This window comes from Vicugna pacos, chromosome 31, assembly GCF_048564905.1.
Source record: "Vicugna pacos chromosome 31, VicPac4, whole genome shotgun sequence".
Taxonomy (NCBI): domain Eukaryota; kingdom Metazoa; phylum Chordata; class Mammalia; order Artiodactyla; family Camelidae; genus Vicugna; species Vicugna pacos.
In genome coordinates this window covers 16951798-16970888 of record NC_133017.1, presented here as the reverse complement: position 1 = coordinate 16970888, position 19091 = coordinate 16951798, and the positions used below count along the sequence as shown (strand labels likewise).

The 19091-nt window shown below is 42.5% G+C and overlaps 2 protein-coding genes across 3 annotated transcripts in view; one reads left to right on the top strand and one right to left on the bottom strand.

Moving 5' to 3' along the window:
* FBXO16 (F-box protein 16) overlaps positions 1-12448 on the bottom strand; it is a 38480-nt gene extending 26032 nt beyond the window's left edge. The window contains exons 1-3 of one of the 2 annotated variants that reach the window (XM_031692557.2): positions 12314-12448; positions 8053-8188; positions 1435-1470 (exon numbers count right to left, since the gene is read on the bottom strand). In XM_031692557.2, coding sequence (XP_031548417.2) covers positions 1435-1470; positions 8053-8151 — 135 coding nt within the window. In that variant the 5' untranslated portion in view covers positions 8152-8188; positions 12314-12448. Of the gene's footprint in view, positions 1-1434; positions 1471-8052; positions 8189-11587; positions 11660-12313 lie in introns of those variants that run through there. The other variant, XM_072952560.1, reaches the window with a different exon arrangement.
* A 3705-nt stretch (positions 12449-16153) lies between these two features.
* The window catches only part of FZD3 (frizzled class receptor 3), a 60536-nt gene continuing 57598 nt past the window's right edge, over positions 16154-19091 (top strand). Inside the window, exon 1 of the mRNA XM_072952419.1 lies at positions 16154-16309. The gene's annotated coding sequence lies outside the window, so the exon portion shown is untranslated. The remainder of the gene's footprint in view (positions 16310-19091) is intronic.

Below are 19091 nucleotides of genomic sequence, written 5' to 3'. Positions count from 1 at the left end.
CAATAGGGAAGCAGTTAAATAAATTAAGAGTATACCCATCCCATGGAATATACCCAACAGTTTAAAAACAAACGAGGGAGGTGGGTATAGCTCAGTGGTAGAGCACATGCTTAGCATGCATGAGGTCCTGGGTTCAATCCTCAGTATCTCTATTAAAAAAAAAAATATATATATATATATATATATACACACACACACACACACATATATATATAGCCATAAATGTCCTGATATGCAATGAACTCTGGTGCATATTTTCTCCAGTCATTCTCAGTAGGATGCATATGCCATAATCTACTTATTCAACTATTTATTCAATTGCTACTGATACCATTTAGGATGTTTCCAACACACACACACACACACACATACACATACACACACTGCAAAATATTTGTGCATGTTTTTTCATGTCCCCTGTGAATATTTCTCTAGTCTGGATAAACATGCATAACCATGTTTTCAATCCTCTTGGGTAGAAGAGACTATTAGGTGACACTCCAGAGGAATTTGATGAGTAAGACACATTGCCCAGAGAGGGATGACTCAGGGATGGACAACAATCACTGAGACTCTGTGTTTCCTTTGAGGAAGAGTGTGAAAGTCTTCATTTGTACTAAGGATAGTTGTATCTTGTTAGATAAGAGCATAAAGTTGTTACGGTTCTCCTTTGCAAGTTGAAGTATACGCATGAGGGGTGTAGATGGATGTTAAGTGGTTAAGTGGACGGACCATGCTGGTTCTTTAGCCATCATTTCTCAGATCCAAACCCACCTTCCTATACTCTGTGGACATGGGAGCTTGGGGCTCTGTGAACCATATTTCTCCTTTGACAGTTGGCTCTTGGTTAAATGCTGCCGGTGGGAAGTGGGGCATTAGAAGGAAACTGAGAAAGTAGAACCTTACTCCTTTGCTTCCTTGCTGCTTCTCGCACTATCCCCCTAAGTCTTCACCCTGGCCGTTGCAGTCGACTCCTGTACCCTGCTTTTTCCACACTCCCAGAACCATGCTTCCTCAAATATATCAACATCAGCCGGACATGAAACCTCTACTTTTTACTCCTTAGACGTCTAAGTCCTCTAGAAGAATGGTCCCAGCTCCAGAGTCCTCTCTCTGGGCTCCTGAGGTATCAGTGAAGCTGGTCATAGCTACTTCCTGCATCTCTATCTCCATGGTACCTCAGTGGTACCTCAGTGTTCTCTTTTTGCCTTTTCTAGTATTTGTTTAACCTGTTCTATTCATTAAATTGTGTCTGTTAAAATAACTGGTATGATTTCTATTTTTCTGACAGAACCCTAACTGATATATACAGAAAATACCCATCAAACTTCCCAGGCAATGAGCAATCACGCATTACCTTATGTACACACTGAATTCTTTGGTCTCTATGATGATGTAACATAATAAAAAAGTAAGTATACTTTAAACAGTTACCCATTTTCCAAGCAGGGCTCTTCTTTCTTCAAATACCTACAATAAATAAAAAAAGAATGGAATGACTTCATATTTCATGGTTCAAAATAACCGTTACAAAAAAGTATCAATAAGTAAATACTGGGCAGTCTTTTCATTATATCAACTGAGTGCAAAATGACAGATTTTATACCTGAGAAGGTACTTTATGATTTTGAACTTGGGCAAAGTTTCTCTTTTTCCTCCATGTAGGATAACTCACCTTAAAGAAGTAATCATTTTTCTTAAAGGCAAGACATAGGAAAAGAACGGACTTGTAAAGTGAAATCATTTTTAGAATTTGAAAGGAGATGCAAAAACTGACAAAGGAAAAAAATAGGAAAATGGAGAACCTCCTGCCAAATATTTCAACATCAAGAGTATGAGAACTTGTGAAATTTGCAAGGGAGAGGCTCCGTTTTTACATCTCCATGTGGACATGTATCAGTGGGTATACATGACATATGCCTGTAGTTTAGAAATTTGTGTGTGTGTGCACCTCGGCACAATGTGAGTGGTATTTATATATTGGTAAAGAGGTGATTTTCTGAGAATTAATCATTTGTGTATTTGAATGAGCGAGGGAGGGACAACTAGGTGTGAGAGTGCTTGGCAGGGGAGCGAGTTCTGGGGAGAGGAAGCAAGAGAGAGTCATGAACAGATGTGAACGTCTCTCTCACTCCCACACACACACCCTCTGGCAGCTTTCAGAACCGGGCTCGGTGTTTCCCCCTTCCTCTTGGCGCTAAATTCTCTAGCACTGTCAAATGTTCCTACTTGGAAAGTAGCTCAGGCCTATTTCTTCCCTTTTGGGTGGAGGAGGATGAGAAGCTGGCTTTGTGCTTCCAGCAGATAATGCTTTCTTCTCGTTTTTAGACTCTCAAACTCTAGCTTCAAAGGGCATTCAAAACGGAGACTGAAATAATTGGTTCAACAACAACCTCAAGGCCTGTAAAAGGTCATCTTTGATACCAACCGTAGAATCTCACACATCACAGGTAGACATATTCTGTACTTTAGAGAAGAAGAAAAAGAATACCCTTCTCCCCTCCCCCCAATTAACTGCCACCTGGGCTACTAAGGCTGTCAAATAACAGGAACAGATAAACTCACAATTTCTAGATGAAAAAAGGAGAGAACCTATAGAATACAGAAGACTCAAAAATCTGGATTTGAATATTTCCTGAACTCTCCTGTATCTAAGTAAATCTTATCAATCATCTAATTTCCAATCCTGGTCACTGGCACCAGCACTTTGCTGATGCCCACTGATCTGGCTCCTTCCATATGCCACCTATAGCCCACGCTCCGCCTGGACTACTGGGTTTGCTATTTGCTCTCCACGTGGTCCTGTTCCTTTCATCTTCCCATGCAGATTACAACCACTTTGTCTTCTATGCTCCGCAGTCTTGATGGCAAGCCCTGAATAAACACCTGCTGACTGAACAGCAACAAAATGTCTATGATTTCTGAAGCTTTGGCTTTGACTTCAGAAGTCATAGAAGTTCAGTGCTCAAAGGAATCCTAAGATCTTTTTGTTCAATTCCCTTATTTTAGAGAGGATAAACAAGGCCCAAATGGGTTACATTTATAGATTTTTTAAAAAAATCATTGGTTCCAGACTGTCTGTGCAGCTCAACTCTGAACCTGGTTCTTCACTAGAACCCTGCTGTTCCCTGACTTCCAGCCCTACATTCTCATTGAACTGCTGCCAATGCTTTGGCCTGACAGTGGGAAGATAAAAGGTCCCAAGACCACAATCTCCTTTCAAAAGGAGGCTGGGATGACCACCATGGTGTCCAATGACAATGGGGGGCGTTGGTAAGAAAGGGGCACTGACTTGAAGGGAAGAAGAGAGTTAGCAAGAAGGTGGCCAGAAAGGAATAGGGTGGGTGGTGGGGTCTTTAGAGGGCCAATGACCAAGACTAAGTAGGAGCTAAGCAAATCCAGTTCTTCACCAAAAGGCGTTTAGACCCAAGTAGAAATGGATGGGAGTGCAGAGGGGGAGGAGACATGCCAGATAAACTCAGATCTGGTTCTGACTGTACCCTCGACAAGAAATGTTAGTGGGGACAAATTTCATTGTCAGGTCCTTGGTCAGACTCAGAATCATGTATTCTCTGGTTTGGAGCAAGTCTTTGCTCCAAAGATTTGCAATCAGGTCTTTCATCTTAAAGAGCTGGGAAACAGTATGACTTCAGGTGGAAATATTAGAATGGATTTTTTTTTCCTTGCAGAATGCTGCAGTCTGTTTACATCACAGTTTACTCAGAGCATGCTGTCATGTCAAAATCCCACGGTTGACATTTTAGTCTGTTGACACTGCAGTTACATATTGCACCATGTGACATCATTACAGTGTAGGAGTAAGACATTTGGGGGCTCCTAAATGATGACTGATGGATGGTAATCAGGTGCTTTTTCTCAGAACATCCTTTTAACATGTACTGAACTAGACGTGTGTACCACACTCCAAAAGAAGTGTTGATCACTTTCAATTAAAACACTGGATGGCAAAGAAATGCATACTTTTAAAATATTCGCCTCTCAAAGTTCACAATGCCTGAATTATTTTCTAATCTGCTACATTTTCCTAAACTGATGATGCTACTTTTTTTTAGGCGTCTACATTTGAATTTCATCTCTGCTTAGAGCCTGCTGTGAAATTAAAATCCTATGATTCTGTTTCAGTCTGAAACAGCTACATACTTCACAGTTTTACTGTAGAGTAGAAAAAAGGCAAAATCAAAAACCAAAACCAAAAATAGAACCTCAAAATTACACTGATCATTCGTGACACATGCCTGGTTGCAGAAGTGCAGAAAAGTCCTTATAACTATTGTATGGACATCTTCTGAAACCAGTTGTATTCTTGGGCATTTATTTTTAATCCCTTTCACACAGTCAGAATGGGAAGGGAACTTTGAGGTGGTCTGATTCAACCTACTCATTTTTCGAAGGAAGGTAGTAAAGACCAGAGACATCAGTGACTTACTGAAGTCACACAGGAAATTAGTCAAAAAGCTGATCTGGAATCTGTGTTTTCAATTCTCAGAGTTATTTTTCTTCGTTTGCTTTTATTTATATATGTTTTCAAATTGTTTTAAAATTTGAAATATTATTGCACTGTATAAAGTAAAAAATAAGAGCTTTCTTGAGCTTTTTAAAAACTTTTTTTCTTTTTTGGGGGGGTAATTACGTTCATTTATTTATTTATTTTAATGGGGGTACTGGGGATTGAAACCAGGACCTCGTGCATGCTAAGCACACATTCTACCCCTGAGCTATACCCTCCTCCGAGAGCTCTCTCTTCTAATAGACCTCCCTCCCACTTTCCTATGCCACCCAACTCTTTGGGGCAACCACTATTAATAATGTGGTATATGCATATGCATATTCCAAGGGTGTGTCTATGTCCATTAGCGCACACACAGATGGGTACATACACATGCCAAGATTTTTAAAAATAATTTTACTCCAACCTAGAACCTAACTGAACTAAAATAAATTTTTTGGAATCAAATGGGAGTTGTGAACAACAAAATAAATACTATCTCTAGAAATTATCATGAAATTTGACAAAAGCTATTCAAGAACTGAGATAAGGCCATGGCATGCTCACTGTGATGCACTGACCAGATCCACCTCCAGGACTGAAGCATTTACTCCCTCAACTGTTAGGAGTGCTGCTGGCTGATAGCCAGGAGCTCACGAGATCTGCCTCGCCACAATCCCATCCGCCACATGGTCAGCGTGGCGCAAGACTCGGAGGGTCTTCAGGGTGTCCTGTGGTGTCTGCGGAGGCCTCGCTGCAACTGCCTGACAGCCTGGTTTCTTCCTCTGCCCCATATCTAAGCCCTGTCCTTCCCTTGCCTCTTAGGTCTTGATCCTAAGAGCCCTCCCACATCAATGCCCTACACACCAATCTGAGAGTCTGCCTCACTAGGAACCCAACCTGTGGCAGGCAATCAGACCCTTAAGATACTTTTTCTCCATGGCTGCTAAATCGATCAAGACTTCGAATTTTTCAAAGAAAATCTCTGAAAATCAAGGCATCTAACAAATACGTATTTCAGTTCAAGTCACTTTTTCACACATGGGTAAAACCTTTACAATTCTATGGGAAAACAGATTTCAAAACCAAGCACTAGAGTTTTCTGGAGGGGGGAAGCAGAGAAGCTGTTACAGAAACTGTTGGAGAGCAAAGAGCATTGCAAACAGGTACTCAATAAGTAACTGTTGAGTTGAATAAAAAAGACTTTCGATAGACTTGCTTGTTCGTCAGACCTGATGAAGGCTGGATTTCTCTCTTTCTGTGCCTCTCCTTTTGTTTTTCCTCGTGCCTCTTTTTCCCCCATTTCTCACTCTTTTTTCCTCACTTCCTTTATCTTTTTCCTTTTCAGTCTCCCTCCCTTTTATTTCTCACTATTCTGATCGCGAAGCTGGCTCCTCTGTCTCTCTCAGATTTGCTCATGTTTTGCATCAGAGGAGGAGAAATAGGAAAGTACGTAGAGTGAGGGGCTAGGATGGATGCTCCAGCTTTGCCAGAGCAATGAGCATATCTGTTAGTTCAGAGAGGCAAAGGGTCAAATCCAGGCTCAGGAAGGAGAGGAGTGGGGACAAAAAGATGAGTCCATGAAGGGGGTCTCAGGGAGTATAGCCGATCTCTGACTCCATTTCTTGTGCTTCAGAGACATACCAGGCACTGGAGATGCAGAGATAAAAGACAAAATCGCAACCCTTAACACCTAAGAGTCAAGTGGGGAAGCTGGTAAACAGGGATGAGAACAAAGAAAATTAAGCCAGAGGAGGCTTCCCTGAGAAGTGACATTTGAGTTGACTCTTGCAGAAGGCAATGAAGAGCACACTGCAACAGCGTGGAGGCATGAGAGAGCATGGCTCGTGGGGGCCACTTAGCTCGGCCTGGGTGTAGGATGAGAGGAAGCAGAGGCAGGACTTGGAGCTGGGAGGTTGGTTGAGTCAGCTCATGAAGGGTCCTCAGTGCTGTGCGTGGGAGGTTGGAATTTATCCTTTGGAGCAGCCTGTTATTAATTTTAAATAAAAGGATTAGATTGGTGCTTTAGAAAGATCATTCTGGAACCAGAATAGAGGATGGACTGCTAGGGATAGAGGCAGTAAAACCAGTTGGGGGGGTTATTGCAATGTGCCAGGTAAAGAGTGATGAGGGTGTGAATGGAGAGTGTGGAGCTGGAGGTACCCAGGTGAATGAAAAGGGATCCAGATGGAGAGACCGAGGAAGAAGATTCATTTAAGACTTGAAAATGAATTGGATGTGGAGGTGAGGGGGTTCTGGTAGACACTCCTCCCCAGACCTCTCATCTCCTACATGTCTTGGAATGCCAGGAATGCAAGGCCCTGACTGCTCTTTTCCTGGGCCATTTCTCCAGGTTGTATTGGCAGTAAGGAACCTTGAGAGATGTGGTACTAACACTCTTTGGGATGAAAAGTACTATTGTTTACTGCTTATTATGAAAGCAGGGGATTCCCTGGACTCATTGTTCCTCAGCTGTGATGCAAACACAGTGTGTGTGCAGTATTTATCCGCATCCTCTGCATCACCCCCACGGGAAAAGATGGGCAAGAGAACCCAAGCTTATGCTGCTTGCTGCACTGCAAGTAATAAAGTTCTTTGTCTCTGACCCAAGAATCTCGTGTCTCCTACTGTGGAAATAGTAGCATCTTCTTTGCCATAGTCACAGGCTAAATTATAAGCCTGTAAACTGGGGGAAATCCCAGAGCCTGGGTCAAATTCCAGACCCAACAGGGAGAAGGAAGATGTCTGGCTTGAGTGACTTGGTGTAAAGTGGTGCTTTTTACTGGTGGGAGGAACTGGAATATGGTAGCAAGATAATGAGGTCAGTTTTACTGATGTTGATTGTAACTTACTGCCAACTAGATGTGGTCCTTGTATGTACTAATAGGAGCTCACAGACCTGCTGGAAATTCTGCCCCTAAATGAAGCAGGAGTAGAAATCCCCAGAGCTTGGCCAGTCTCATATGCCAGTATGATACTCAGTTTCCCAACTTTGCCATGCTTTGTTTGGTCCCTTCTGCTAGTGCCCCCCCCCCCAGAATATAGGGGGGGAACAAACTTCTTAGAAGATCCTAAGAAATGTGAGCAGTAAGTTGAGATTTACTTATTTTATTTATTTGGTTAAATTTACAGCATTACCCAGTAGCCTCAACTCTAGTAAGAAAACCTCTTTTGGAGGGAACTCCTCACAGAGCACCCTCTTGTCTCTCATTCCTATTGGTTTCAGCAAAGAACTAGCGACAGAAGAAAAAAAAGGCATTTGGGGTGGGAGAGAGGAGCAGTGACAGTGGAAGAGAGAGGAGCAGTGACAGTGGAGGAAAGAGAAATCTATGACATTACTTTCTGGGCAGAAACTATTGCCAACCTTGCCCATGTAGCAAGGATTCAATTAAAGTTTTTGGAAAAAAAAATCCTTCATCTTGTTTTTTTATCAATTATACAATCCTAACAATTTCTGTTCCTATTTTGATAACTAAAATTTTAATAGTTTTTTTTTCCCTTTAAGGCACAGCTCCAACTGATAAAATAGCGCTTTGGTCACTTACCCGGTCATTCAAAAGCTGATGGTTTAGAGGTGTCCAAGTACTCATCTTTGTCTGCATTTTGGGACCGTCTACGTTTTTTGGAGGTGCAAATGCCATCATGAAATAGCTGGATATTGTTCCATAAGAAAAACTAAACCTACAGAAGAAATTAATCATATAATCTTTAGAATACTAAAAGTACTAATACCATGTAATCTTTTAGTACGTTGGGAGAGGTAATGGGGGGGATAACATTTATTGGGAATATTTTATATGTCAGGTACTTTATAATGTATGCTCAATTAGTACTCATAACGGTCTGGTGAGGTGGTAGGTTTAGCTCATTTTACAGAAGAAGAAAATGAGTCTCATTGATGTTACACGCTCTGCCCAAAGCTACAGAGACAGTAAGTGTTGGAACTGGGAATCAGACCTAGGTCTGTTTAACTCTGTTTTATTTTCATTGGACCATGGGGGTTGGGGGGAATCCAGAATCACTTCTAGCTAAGAACATACCATATTGGCCAGAAAGAAGAAGGTATTTTAATTTATAAAATCACAGTGCAATATAAAACACTCCATCTTTGTCCCTTGTGACCTTCTTCCTCCCTTCTTAACTTTCTGACATCTAGATAACAAGAGTTCCAGCTTGATACACTATTTAAGAAGCAGAACGAAGCAAGGGACGAAGCCCAGCCTTTGGAGATGGACAGATTTGGGTTTACTAGGGGAATGTGCTGTTTTAATTTTTTTTAACACTTTTATTATAGTGTGATTCCTGCACAGTCAACTACACATATTTCAGATGTACAATTTGATGAATTTTGATATATGCAGACACCAATGAAATCACCACCACAATCAAGATGGCTAACATTTCCATCACTCCTCAAGAGGTACAAATTTCAAATTCCCAGTTTATCCCTTCCTACCCCCTTGACCCCCCTGGTGGGAATACGCTATTTTTAGATGCCCAGTATATGTATGCCTTCCTTTGATTAAAAAACTCTAATTTCCATGAGGAATTCCTTTTCCTTCATTGTTCAGAGTCTGTTGGGTTGGTTAATCAAGGTGGCTTCCCCTTCCCCAGTCATGAGACCAAGGTAGGCCAGTTGACTGATGCTGGCTTACCCTGACTTTTCGTTTACGGTACCACTGATGTTCCGAGCAGAACGTTAAGCTGTCCTTGCGGCCTCACCCCTCAGAAGCCCCTTGTCTTTCCTTGTCTTTTGTGAGCCACTTGATAGCTTTGCAATGAATTTCCTTCTTTTTTTTTTTTTCTTGTATTAGCCAGAATCTATTTCTGTTGTTTGCAATAATTTTTTTTTTTACCTTACAGTTTTGATCCTGGCTCTAAAACTTAACTAGCTGTGTAACTGTTTTGCAAGTTATGTAATAGACGTGAGCTTCAGTTTCCTCATTTGTAAAATAAGGATATACACACCTACCCTCAACTGTTGTTGCCGATATTAGAGAAAAAAAGGTCAGGCAGAGTCTCCATAAGCAGTAACTTCCCTTCAGCCTTTCTTAGAACATCCATCATTTATATATAGAGTGCCTCAAAACCTGTCTTTTGAAGGACCATAACAAAATATTTTAAGGTGAAAAATATTTAAAGCAAACTGATGATATTTTCATTATATATCCTCAGTCTTTCTGCTTGTTTATGTCTTCCTTCCTCTCTGAAGGTGGGTTTCATAGCCAAGAGAGTAGAGCTGAGCGAGGGGGCCAGGACGTGCCTGCCTGACCTATGGGCTCCCAAAATTATTCTACAACAGCAAATATTGGACAATTTTTTAAAAAAAAAATCATTAGTTTTTCACAGATATAAGATTCCCCCAAATGCTGGATCTGAAATTCTTAAGGCTTTTATTTGACATGTAATATTCTCTTTCAGGTTTAAGTTATAGCTAAAGATAAAGCCAATGTTTTAAACCCTCTGGGTTTTAAACAATAGCCAATATCTTCCTGCAGTTGCCTGCAGCCTCCAGTCCACTGGAATAAGGGGGCTCAGATCAGCTGTCACATTCTTAGCTCCTAAGAGCAAAGGTGCAAAAGATATAAGAAATGATTTCATTACAGTACTATTAATAGGCAGCTATAAAAGTACATGTGAGCAGGAAAATTACAGACACAAGGCATGGTCACTGAGTCGAGATCTGCCCAGTTAAAAATTATATATTTCTTTTTTGTTACTGTTATTTATTTCCATTTGACTTTTCTTCTCTTTAATCCAATTGTTTTTAATCTTGTTTTTTTGAGGGCCATAAAACTGAGAATAAAATGAAAGCCATGTATCTTCTCCCTAGAAAAATGCACATGAGCAAAAAATTTTGCTCACCCCAGGGAAAAAAACTCCTGCTGTAAACAAGAACTCTCTCTCCTCCCCGTTTGTATAGGAAACAACTGACTGATTCCAGGCACAATTTCTGAATTAGGACAACGTAGCTTTTCTAGGGCCTCCTCAAGGCCCTGCACTGGTTGTTTTCTTCTTCCTGGTTCCTCAGAGCTAGAAATTATTCGAATTAGGCTTTCTTCAAATCAACCCGAGGAAAGCATGTTTCCAGGAGATGAGCCTGGCCAGGAGAAACAGCCCTCTCACTAATAGTTCCTGCAGCAGGCAAATGGAGGTGTCCTTCCCTGTCTTTCATCATTATCCTTTGACAGTTCTTTCCTCCTCCATCCAGTCCAGAAGATGGGCAATGTGCACATCTGTATACCCACAGAGGTTCGCAGTACGGACCACTCAGACATGTATATGCAGCATACACAAAAACAACACAGAACAAGTTGTCTTCCCTCCTTCCACATATAAAGCTTGCTGTTGCTTTTCTGTGACCTCTTTCCCCCTTAATGGCTGCCCTTGAATGTTCATCCTTAATTTTTCTTTGGATAAAAAGGAAGGAAAAAGGGCCGATGATCCTTGCCCCCAATGTGTGGTTCTAGCTCTACATTCAACAGCAAGGATGCGTCCCCTAGTAAAGTTCCAGAGGCTACACCCCTCCAATCCTATCTTGACGCCATTCTTCACACTGTCACCATTATCCAACTTTACTATTAGAGAGGTTTTTGTTTTGTTTTGACAAATAAAAATGTATATATTTAAGGTGTACAATGTAATGTTTTAATACACATATACATTGTGAAATGCGTACTACACTCAAACTATTTAACATATCCATCACCTCCCATGGTTACTGTTTGTGTGTGCTGTGTGGTGAGACCACTTAAGATCTACTGTCTAAGCAAAATTCAAGCATATGATACATTATTATTAAATATAGTCACAATGCTGTACAGTAGGTTTCTTGGACTTACTCATCTTATAACTGACAGTTTGTATCCTTTGATCAATATCTCCCCATTCCCCCGACCCCCTGCACCACCCTGCCCCAGCCTTTGGTAACCACCATTTTAGTTAGGGAGTGTTTTGTTTTTTTTTTTAAAGACCAGTTAATCACATCATTTTTCAGATCAAAAACCTTCAGAGGCTTGATAATGGCTACAGGATATCCAGGCTCCTTAGCATGCAAACCTAGGTCCAGTATGAATTTACCTCCACCTACGTTTTCAGCCTCATCCTCCTTTGTCTCCTTCATGCACCACCTTCCCAGACACACTGAACTTCCTATCAGAGAACACAGTAAGAAACTCTGATGCTTCTTTGCCTATGTGGTTTTCTGACACTGCTCACTTGAATCCTACTCTCAGTAGTACATAACAGGTGCTCAATAAATATTTGTTAAATCAACTGAGGGAATGAATACAATAGTGGAGGGGAAGTGGTTTAAGGATTAAAACTAGCAGAAATGCACAGTAAAACTAAACATTAGAAACTGAGCACTGGGATCAGACTCAGGATAATAGGATTTTTATTTGAAGTTTACAGAGCAGAAGAGGATTGAATTTCTCTGCCAATACACAGCTCACCCATTGCACACTGCAGTACCATCAGAGAAGGAAATCAGATATCATCAGGAAATAATTAGGAAATAGGGTATGTTTACATTTAAATACGAACTCATCTATAATCAACTAGAAACAAAGGAAAAACTGTAATAAATGCAAAGAGCTAGTGCTTGATAGGCATAGAAATAATTACTTGTTGGTCGTTAATTTCATAAATAGGAAGCATCTGGCACTTTAACTGCAGCTGAAACGGAGCAAGATGTATTAATTCCCAGGGGCACTGACAAAGCTTGTAAAAGGCCCAGGAGGATCTGAGAGGAGAGCTCTCGAAAGAGAATCTCCATCTTTTTCATGCACTGCCCACTGTTCTCACCTCTTTTAGTTCGTCTTTCTCTTCAAGCCTCTAGCGCAGTTTGTTGCCATAGCTGCTGTGTCTTTGACTCTGTCTAGCCCCCACCCTTTCCAGTAGTCCAATCACCGTCTATAAATCTTTTCGCTGGCATCCGGGGTCTCTTAGGCAACAATGTGTGGTCTCTTGATTGGCCAGGAGATCCTGGAGGGCTGGCTCCAAAACTGGGTACACGGATAAAATGAAAAAGTGTCAAAGCCAAGACGGTAGGAGAGGCTGCAATCTCCCAATGTAAAGCTAGGACGAAGATGCAGCTAGTCCTGAAACAGGCAGCATCAAAAGCCCTCGTTCAAGACATGTTTTGTGTTCCAAATCAGACCAGCCTACTGACCATGCCCAATTATATCGGTCTGGTCGCTCCAGGGCTCAAGAGATTCCGTTTCTCCGGGTTTTAAGAGTAGCCAACAGGTAAAAGAAGGTTGGAGGAAAAAGAAGCCTCGACAGGTTTAATGAAAGAATAGCACCTGCAGTGGGAAGTGGAAGGACGTGGAAAAACTGCCCAGCACACAAACTCGCAAATGCTTCCACGTGAATTTTAATTTAGTGGGTGAAAGAATTCAGGCCAATTGACAGATACACCAGGGAACCAGCAGATGGCATGCCTTCATAAGAATAACTCCAAATGGGAAATTTTACAATCCAGTCTGACTTAATTAATTGCATTTCTGGAGCACCACCATGTAATGAGAGTCGGAGTGAGACTGCAAGAATTTTTTAAAAAGCACTCTAATGAGGAAGACTTGGAAAATGCTATGTAGAAATAACTACTGTAAGGACCACCGTGGTAACTGTTGCGATGGAACTAGAAACAAGTGCTAGAGAAAAAGAAAACATTCACAATTTCAGAACGGAACTGCTTTGGTAAATGCAAAGTTCTTACGGGCAGCAGCTAACCAAATTTTTTTTTTAAATGACTTTTCTCAATATCAAATGTTTCCTAAAATAGATAAAAATGTACTCTCCTCTAAATTACACAAATGCAAACCCTATGTTTGTATTGTTTCTTAGTTTTGAAATAGTCAGCATTTGTATAGCTCCAATTTAGAAAGAAAATGAAAAGTGAAGCTCATAGAAGTTGTTGCTTTCCTGGAGTTAACAAAGGCACAGTAAGTGGCCAGACTGAAATTAGAATGCAGGTTGTCTGAACTCCAGCCTAGCAGTTTTTCCACACGATCAGGTTGTATGTAAATGAGTAAACAAAGGCTTTGGAGGGAGCAGAGGCCTGGGGGAGGTGAGGAGATGCAATACTAAATTACCACGTGTTACCAGTTAACATTTATGGTTTCAAAACGGGTTCATCCAGAAAGAGACCAGTTTTAACCACATGCTGTGTGAGAGTGCTGTGTCTCTGTGAAGTTCCCGCTCATTAAAGACCTTCTATTGGTGGTTACAACATGGATTGAGACATGGGATAAAAGAGAGCACAGTACTTTATCCCTGTTGGATTTGAATATTTTTATCCCTGAAAGTAAGGTCTCTTTCATCCATCCTCTCAACCTGCATCCTCCAGGCGTCCTCTTGTCCAGCCCTTCAGCAGTCTGACTGCTGATCCCCCAAGTCTCAATGACATCACTCACATTGTGTTCATGGTGAGCACACTGGCTCAGTGTCCTCCATAACTGAACATTACTTTTATTTTTTTATTTTTTTAACATTTTTTATTGATTTATAATCATTTTACAATGTGTCAAATTCCAGTGTTCAGCACAATTTTTCAGTCATTCATGGACATATACACACTCATTGTCACATTTTTTTCTCTGTGATTTATCATAACATTTTGTGTATATTTCCCTGTGCTATACAGTGTAATCTTGTTTATCTATTCTACAATTTTGAAATCCCAATCTATCCCTTCCCACCCTCTACCCCCCTGGTAACCACAAGTCTGTATTCTCTGTCCATGAGTCTATTTCTGTCCTGTATTTATGCTTTGTTTTTGTTTGTTTGTTTTTGTTTTTGTTTTTTAGATTCCACATATGAGCGATCTCATATGGTATTTTTCTTTCTCTTTCTGGCTTACTTCACTTAGAATGACATTCTCTAGGAGCATCCATGTTGCTGCAAATGGCGTTTTGTTGTCGGTTTTCATGGCTGAGTAGTATGAACATTACTTTTAAACGAAACATTTCAACCATGAAGAAAAGTTTAGAGACTTGCATAAGAAACATCCTTGTCTTCCCAGGGAGTTTTTTTTTTTATGTTAACATTTTGTTTCACATGTAGTTCACAGTGGAAGCCCCTTTTGCAAGCTTCCGGGATCTCATTCCCCACCCTGCCTGCCTGGAGGCCACCACTGCTGTGAAATTAGTGAGTAGCCTACTAGTCCATTTTTTATGCATGTATATATACATGTCTGACCTCATAACCAATATGGCTATGTGCTGTAAAGAGGTATCACAATTTACATACCTTGCAGTTTGCTTTTTTCACTCAGTGTTCTATTTCTGAGACGTGATCATGTTGATACATTCAGTGATCATTTCTACAGCATCCCTACCTCCGAATATGAGCCAAGATATGTCCTACGCTGGACAGCTTTCACAGGCCTGTGTGTAAACTGCATAAAAATGCACCCAGCAGCACGGCTCTAGAGGATCCGCAGGTGCAAGGGTTCTGCAAATATACAAAGCAGGTATGCACAGCTTTCACAGGCACTCTTTGCCCTCTTGCTCACCCTCAGGAGAGGCAGTATTGGCTCCCCCTGACGCACTGACTTGCTAAGAATCAGCCTACGGATCAATATTATTTTAAAAACAAAATTGTTATTGCACAAGTGCTTATTAACAAAATTGAAAATGTCACTTCATATGTCTTTTATAATGTGCTTGCCCAGAGCTCATGTTCTGGTGTTAAACTATATTGATGGCTATCTAAGCTCGATATTCAGTATTTATTTATCAGTTAAGGAGCACCGTTAAAAAAAAATACACGAAACATAAAACTTGCCATCTTAACCAAGGGTAACGGGTGTTAAGTACATTCACATTGTTGTGCGACAAAATCAGTTTATTACTTTAAGTCCTGTGTGCTACCAGTCTAGGTGGAAAAGGGACGAAAAGGCAGAGAAAGAAAAGTAGGTAAAACGATGTAGGCAAAAAGAACAGCTTTGTCGTTGACTGAACCCAGACTCCACCATTAAAACGCTGTGTGACTTTGGGTAAGTAATGTCACCTTTCTGTGCCCTCCCGAGAGGTTGGTTGGGTTTAGATGATTTCTAAGAAGTCGTTCAGCTCCAAAAGTTCTTATATAGAAAAAGCGAGGAGAAACGCTTAGTAAGGATCAAAAGATGGGGAATGCCACCAATAACTACAGGCTTCACCCGCTCACTGAGGTGTTGGTGAAGAGGATACAAGCTGTTCACGGGCCGGAATCCTGTCTGCTCTGTGGCTTCAGCCTGGAGCTCTGCATAGGCCAGATGACTACCTCTACCTGCACCTAGTGCCACCCTCAGCACCAGGTGACCCGCCTCTTAACCACCTCCAGTCCCCAGGTCCCCAGGGGCACAGTGATTCTCAAAACAGGTTTTGAGGGGTCTTGCAATAATACCACCCCAGGCTTGGGTGAAGAGGCGTCGCGCTGTCTCAGCAGGGAAGGCTTTGCAAAGAGGGCTGCGCGCATTTAAGAAAAACGCTCCCAGAGCTCGGAACCGCTCCACGGGGGCAGGACAGCGCCACACATCACCCGGGACGCGAGGAAGGGAACAACGAAGCGCGCGGATCGGCGTCTCGCAGCTGGGCTCAAAATGGGAGCGCTCGGCCGAGCGGGTGCAGCGCGCCTGCGCCGTGCGTGCGCGCGCGCTCGCCCCCTGGGCCGCGCGCCCCGGCGCTCGCGAAAGCTCGCGGTCGCTCCGAGGCGCGCGCAGGCGGTCGTCGCTCGCTCCGTTTACCTACCTGAGGGACCCGCGGCCGCCTCCGGCCGACGCCGCAGCCCTCCGGGAGCCCAGCCCCGAGGTGTGAGGTGAGCCCCAGGGTGTGCAGCCCCCCGCCCGGCTCCGCGGGAAGAGGGCTCGGGGAGTGTGGGGACTGAGGAGGTGCCGCCGCGGCTGCCTGCTCTCTGCCTAACCCCGGGCGGAGGAGCCACCGGCAGCCCTGGCACCTCCTCCTCAGGGATCGTTATTCTCGTCGCGGCCAAAACAAAAGCCTTGGGCGCCGGGCTGTGGCGGGGTGTCTCGGGGCTTCTCGCGGTGGGCGGCGGGCCGACGGGGTGCGGGGGCGCCAAGTTCGGGGCTGGGGGCTGAGGCGGGCAGATGCCCGCAGACCTGATTAAGCCCCTCGGTCCCTAGCCCGCGCCGGGCAACCTGTGCGAGTGTGGCCCGCGCTCCCTACCCGCCGCCCCCGGCCCAGCCCTTCGCAGGGGAGGGTGCCCGGCCGGAGCCCGCCGCGGGGGCGTGTGGCGCTGCCCGGCCGCCCGGAGCGGGGGTGGGGGACGCGGGCGCCGGCGGGGAGGACAATGCACTGAGCGCTGCGCGCCGGGCCGCCCGAGACCCGCGTCGGGGTTTCCCCGGGCCCGGGCGGGGTCCGAGCATCTGGCCGGCCTCCTGCTTCCAGCGCCTAAAAGTTGTCCCCTCCCTCCCATCAGTTCGCAAAGTCGGCTCCCTCCCGGATGCTTCCTCCGCTGCCCCCTTTTGCGCTCGGTGTGTTTGCCTGGTTTACCGCGGGGTAATTCGTCGGTGGCCTCTGCAAGAAAGCGGCTGTTAAAATATTTCAAGCCATTTTAGCGTCTTCCTAGAGGCTTTTTAAGAGTTAGGTGCTTCCTCTGTAAGAGAAAGAAAGAGGGCTTTTTCTTTTCATCCTTTTTTCCTTCCTTTTTTTTTTTTTAAACAACAACAAAAGAAGCGAATGCCACTAATTTAGACATGCGAGTCAACTTGAAGTTGAAAATATCTACTCTATGAAGGAGGCCCGGTGTTTGGCCCAGAATTAAAATGAAATTTTGGATTTTGGTTCCCTCTCCTGAATTTAAACAGATGGAGCAGCAGAGCAGATCAGTAGCTACAGAAATAAATGCTATATAAAAATATCCAAACAAGATCTTATTTTATAAAAGTAGTTTGGATAGACCTGTATTGTTTATTGATGGGAACTGGGTTACTTTGCCAAGCCAGTACCACTAGAACAAGGAAACAAAAGACCTGACATTAAGGATGTTACCTCTCTCTTAAGCCTTCTTTTAGCCTTTAGTGGTGTGCTGACATTCAAAGAAATGGTTAAATCCGTAGTTTTGTTATTAAGAAGCAGTTCCTCCTCAAGATAATGCTTTCCATCCGTACTTTTAAGCAAATCAATAGCATCTTTTTCCTCCAGGGGAAAAGCGTTTACTTGAACTACCAAACCACAACATAGAGGTAATAAGATAGGAAAGTGATGTAAAAGCTTAAGTGGGCAGGCCTGCAAGGACAGAGCTGAAGATAAAATATAATTGAGATGCAGCCGTTCTTTTACCGTGTTACCTTTTATTTAGTGAAATAACCTGTTTCTCTGCTACCCCCCAAATGCTTTGAAACTGTCAGGAAGGTAAGCAGGTAATTAGTAAAGCCTACCATCCTACTTTCTCTTTCCTCCTACTTCTGTTTTTTTTCTCATCCACTAATATTCTCTACCTCCTCCTAAGTCTGTATGCCACATTAATAGAAGAAGAAAGGACTATCGACTCTTTCATTCCTTTTTTTTTCATCTTAGCTACCATATTCCTTTGAGCTTTATTTTGTGCTTTGAACATTTAGGCGGATTTTTCTGGGTTCCATGATTGAGATATTTAAAGTAGGGAGGATTGAAGGGAGTATAATAGTAAAGTGCACATTCTTTCTTTGGATAGTACAATGTGAAAACTTCATCATTGGGCAGAGGGAGGGGAGTTTTTAACTCGCAGTAAGCTCTCTGTTTCCCACTTGACAGGAAAAATGATCTCTACCCAACTTAAATTTCTTATTAGTTTGTTAATAAAACAGATTTTGTATTCAACTTATTTTGAGCATATTAGGTTGTTGATGTTAGGCTGCTTTCTTTAGGAGACAAGTGGTTGGAAACAGCTCTTACCATATTTTATAGGGGAAACAGTGTTGGCTCAAATTTTTTTTTTTAATCTCTTAGACTCTGTAGTCAAGGCTGCTTAAAGATGCAGCTGCCCACAAAAAGAGCAATAATGTAAATAAAAAGCATGGCTTTGAGATATATACAGGAGAAACTGTTCAGTATAAATTTGGGGAAAGATGTATAGCAGGGTCTTGAGGAAAGAAATGAAAGTTTTTAATGGTGGCATTTCCATAAAGGATAGGAAAAAATGTTTTAAGATTAACAAGTCTTCATTGGCTAAGAATCAGCTTTAATTGACTATATTGCACTGAAAATGACAGCTCTCTGCTTTCCAGTTCATTATGCTGAGAACTATCAAAAGTTTTGGTGTATCTGTGGAATGCACTGCAAATGAAGTTTGAGATAAATATAAGTAGGCTAGTGGACTTCAAAAAAAAAGATCCTGGTCCAGAGGATTTTATCTCACTGAAATAATTTTATAGTTAAAGCGTGCAAACCATACAACCGTGTTAAAGGGGGAAAAATCAGGGACTTGATTTTAGAGAATTTTCTGATGAGCAGATTTTAATTGAAAGGGAGGGCAGACTGGAATTCCAACCTGACTTTTTTATTTTAAAGTCCAGAGTCTGGCCATTTTTTAACTTTCCAGTTTTGTTTTCAGGTTGTTAGCTTTACAAGATCTTCTGCTTTCTCTAGTGTTAAAAGTA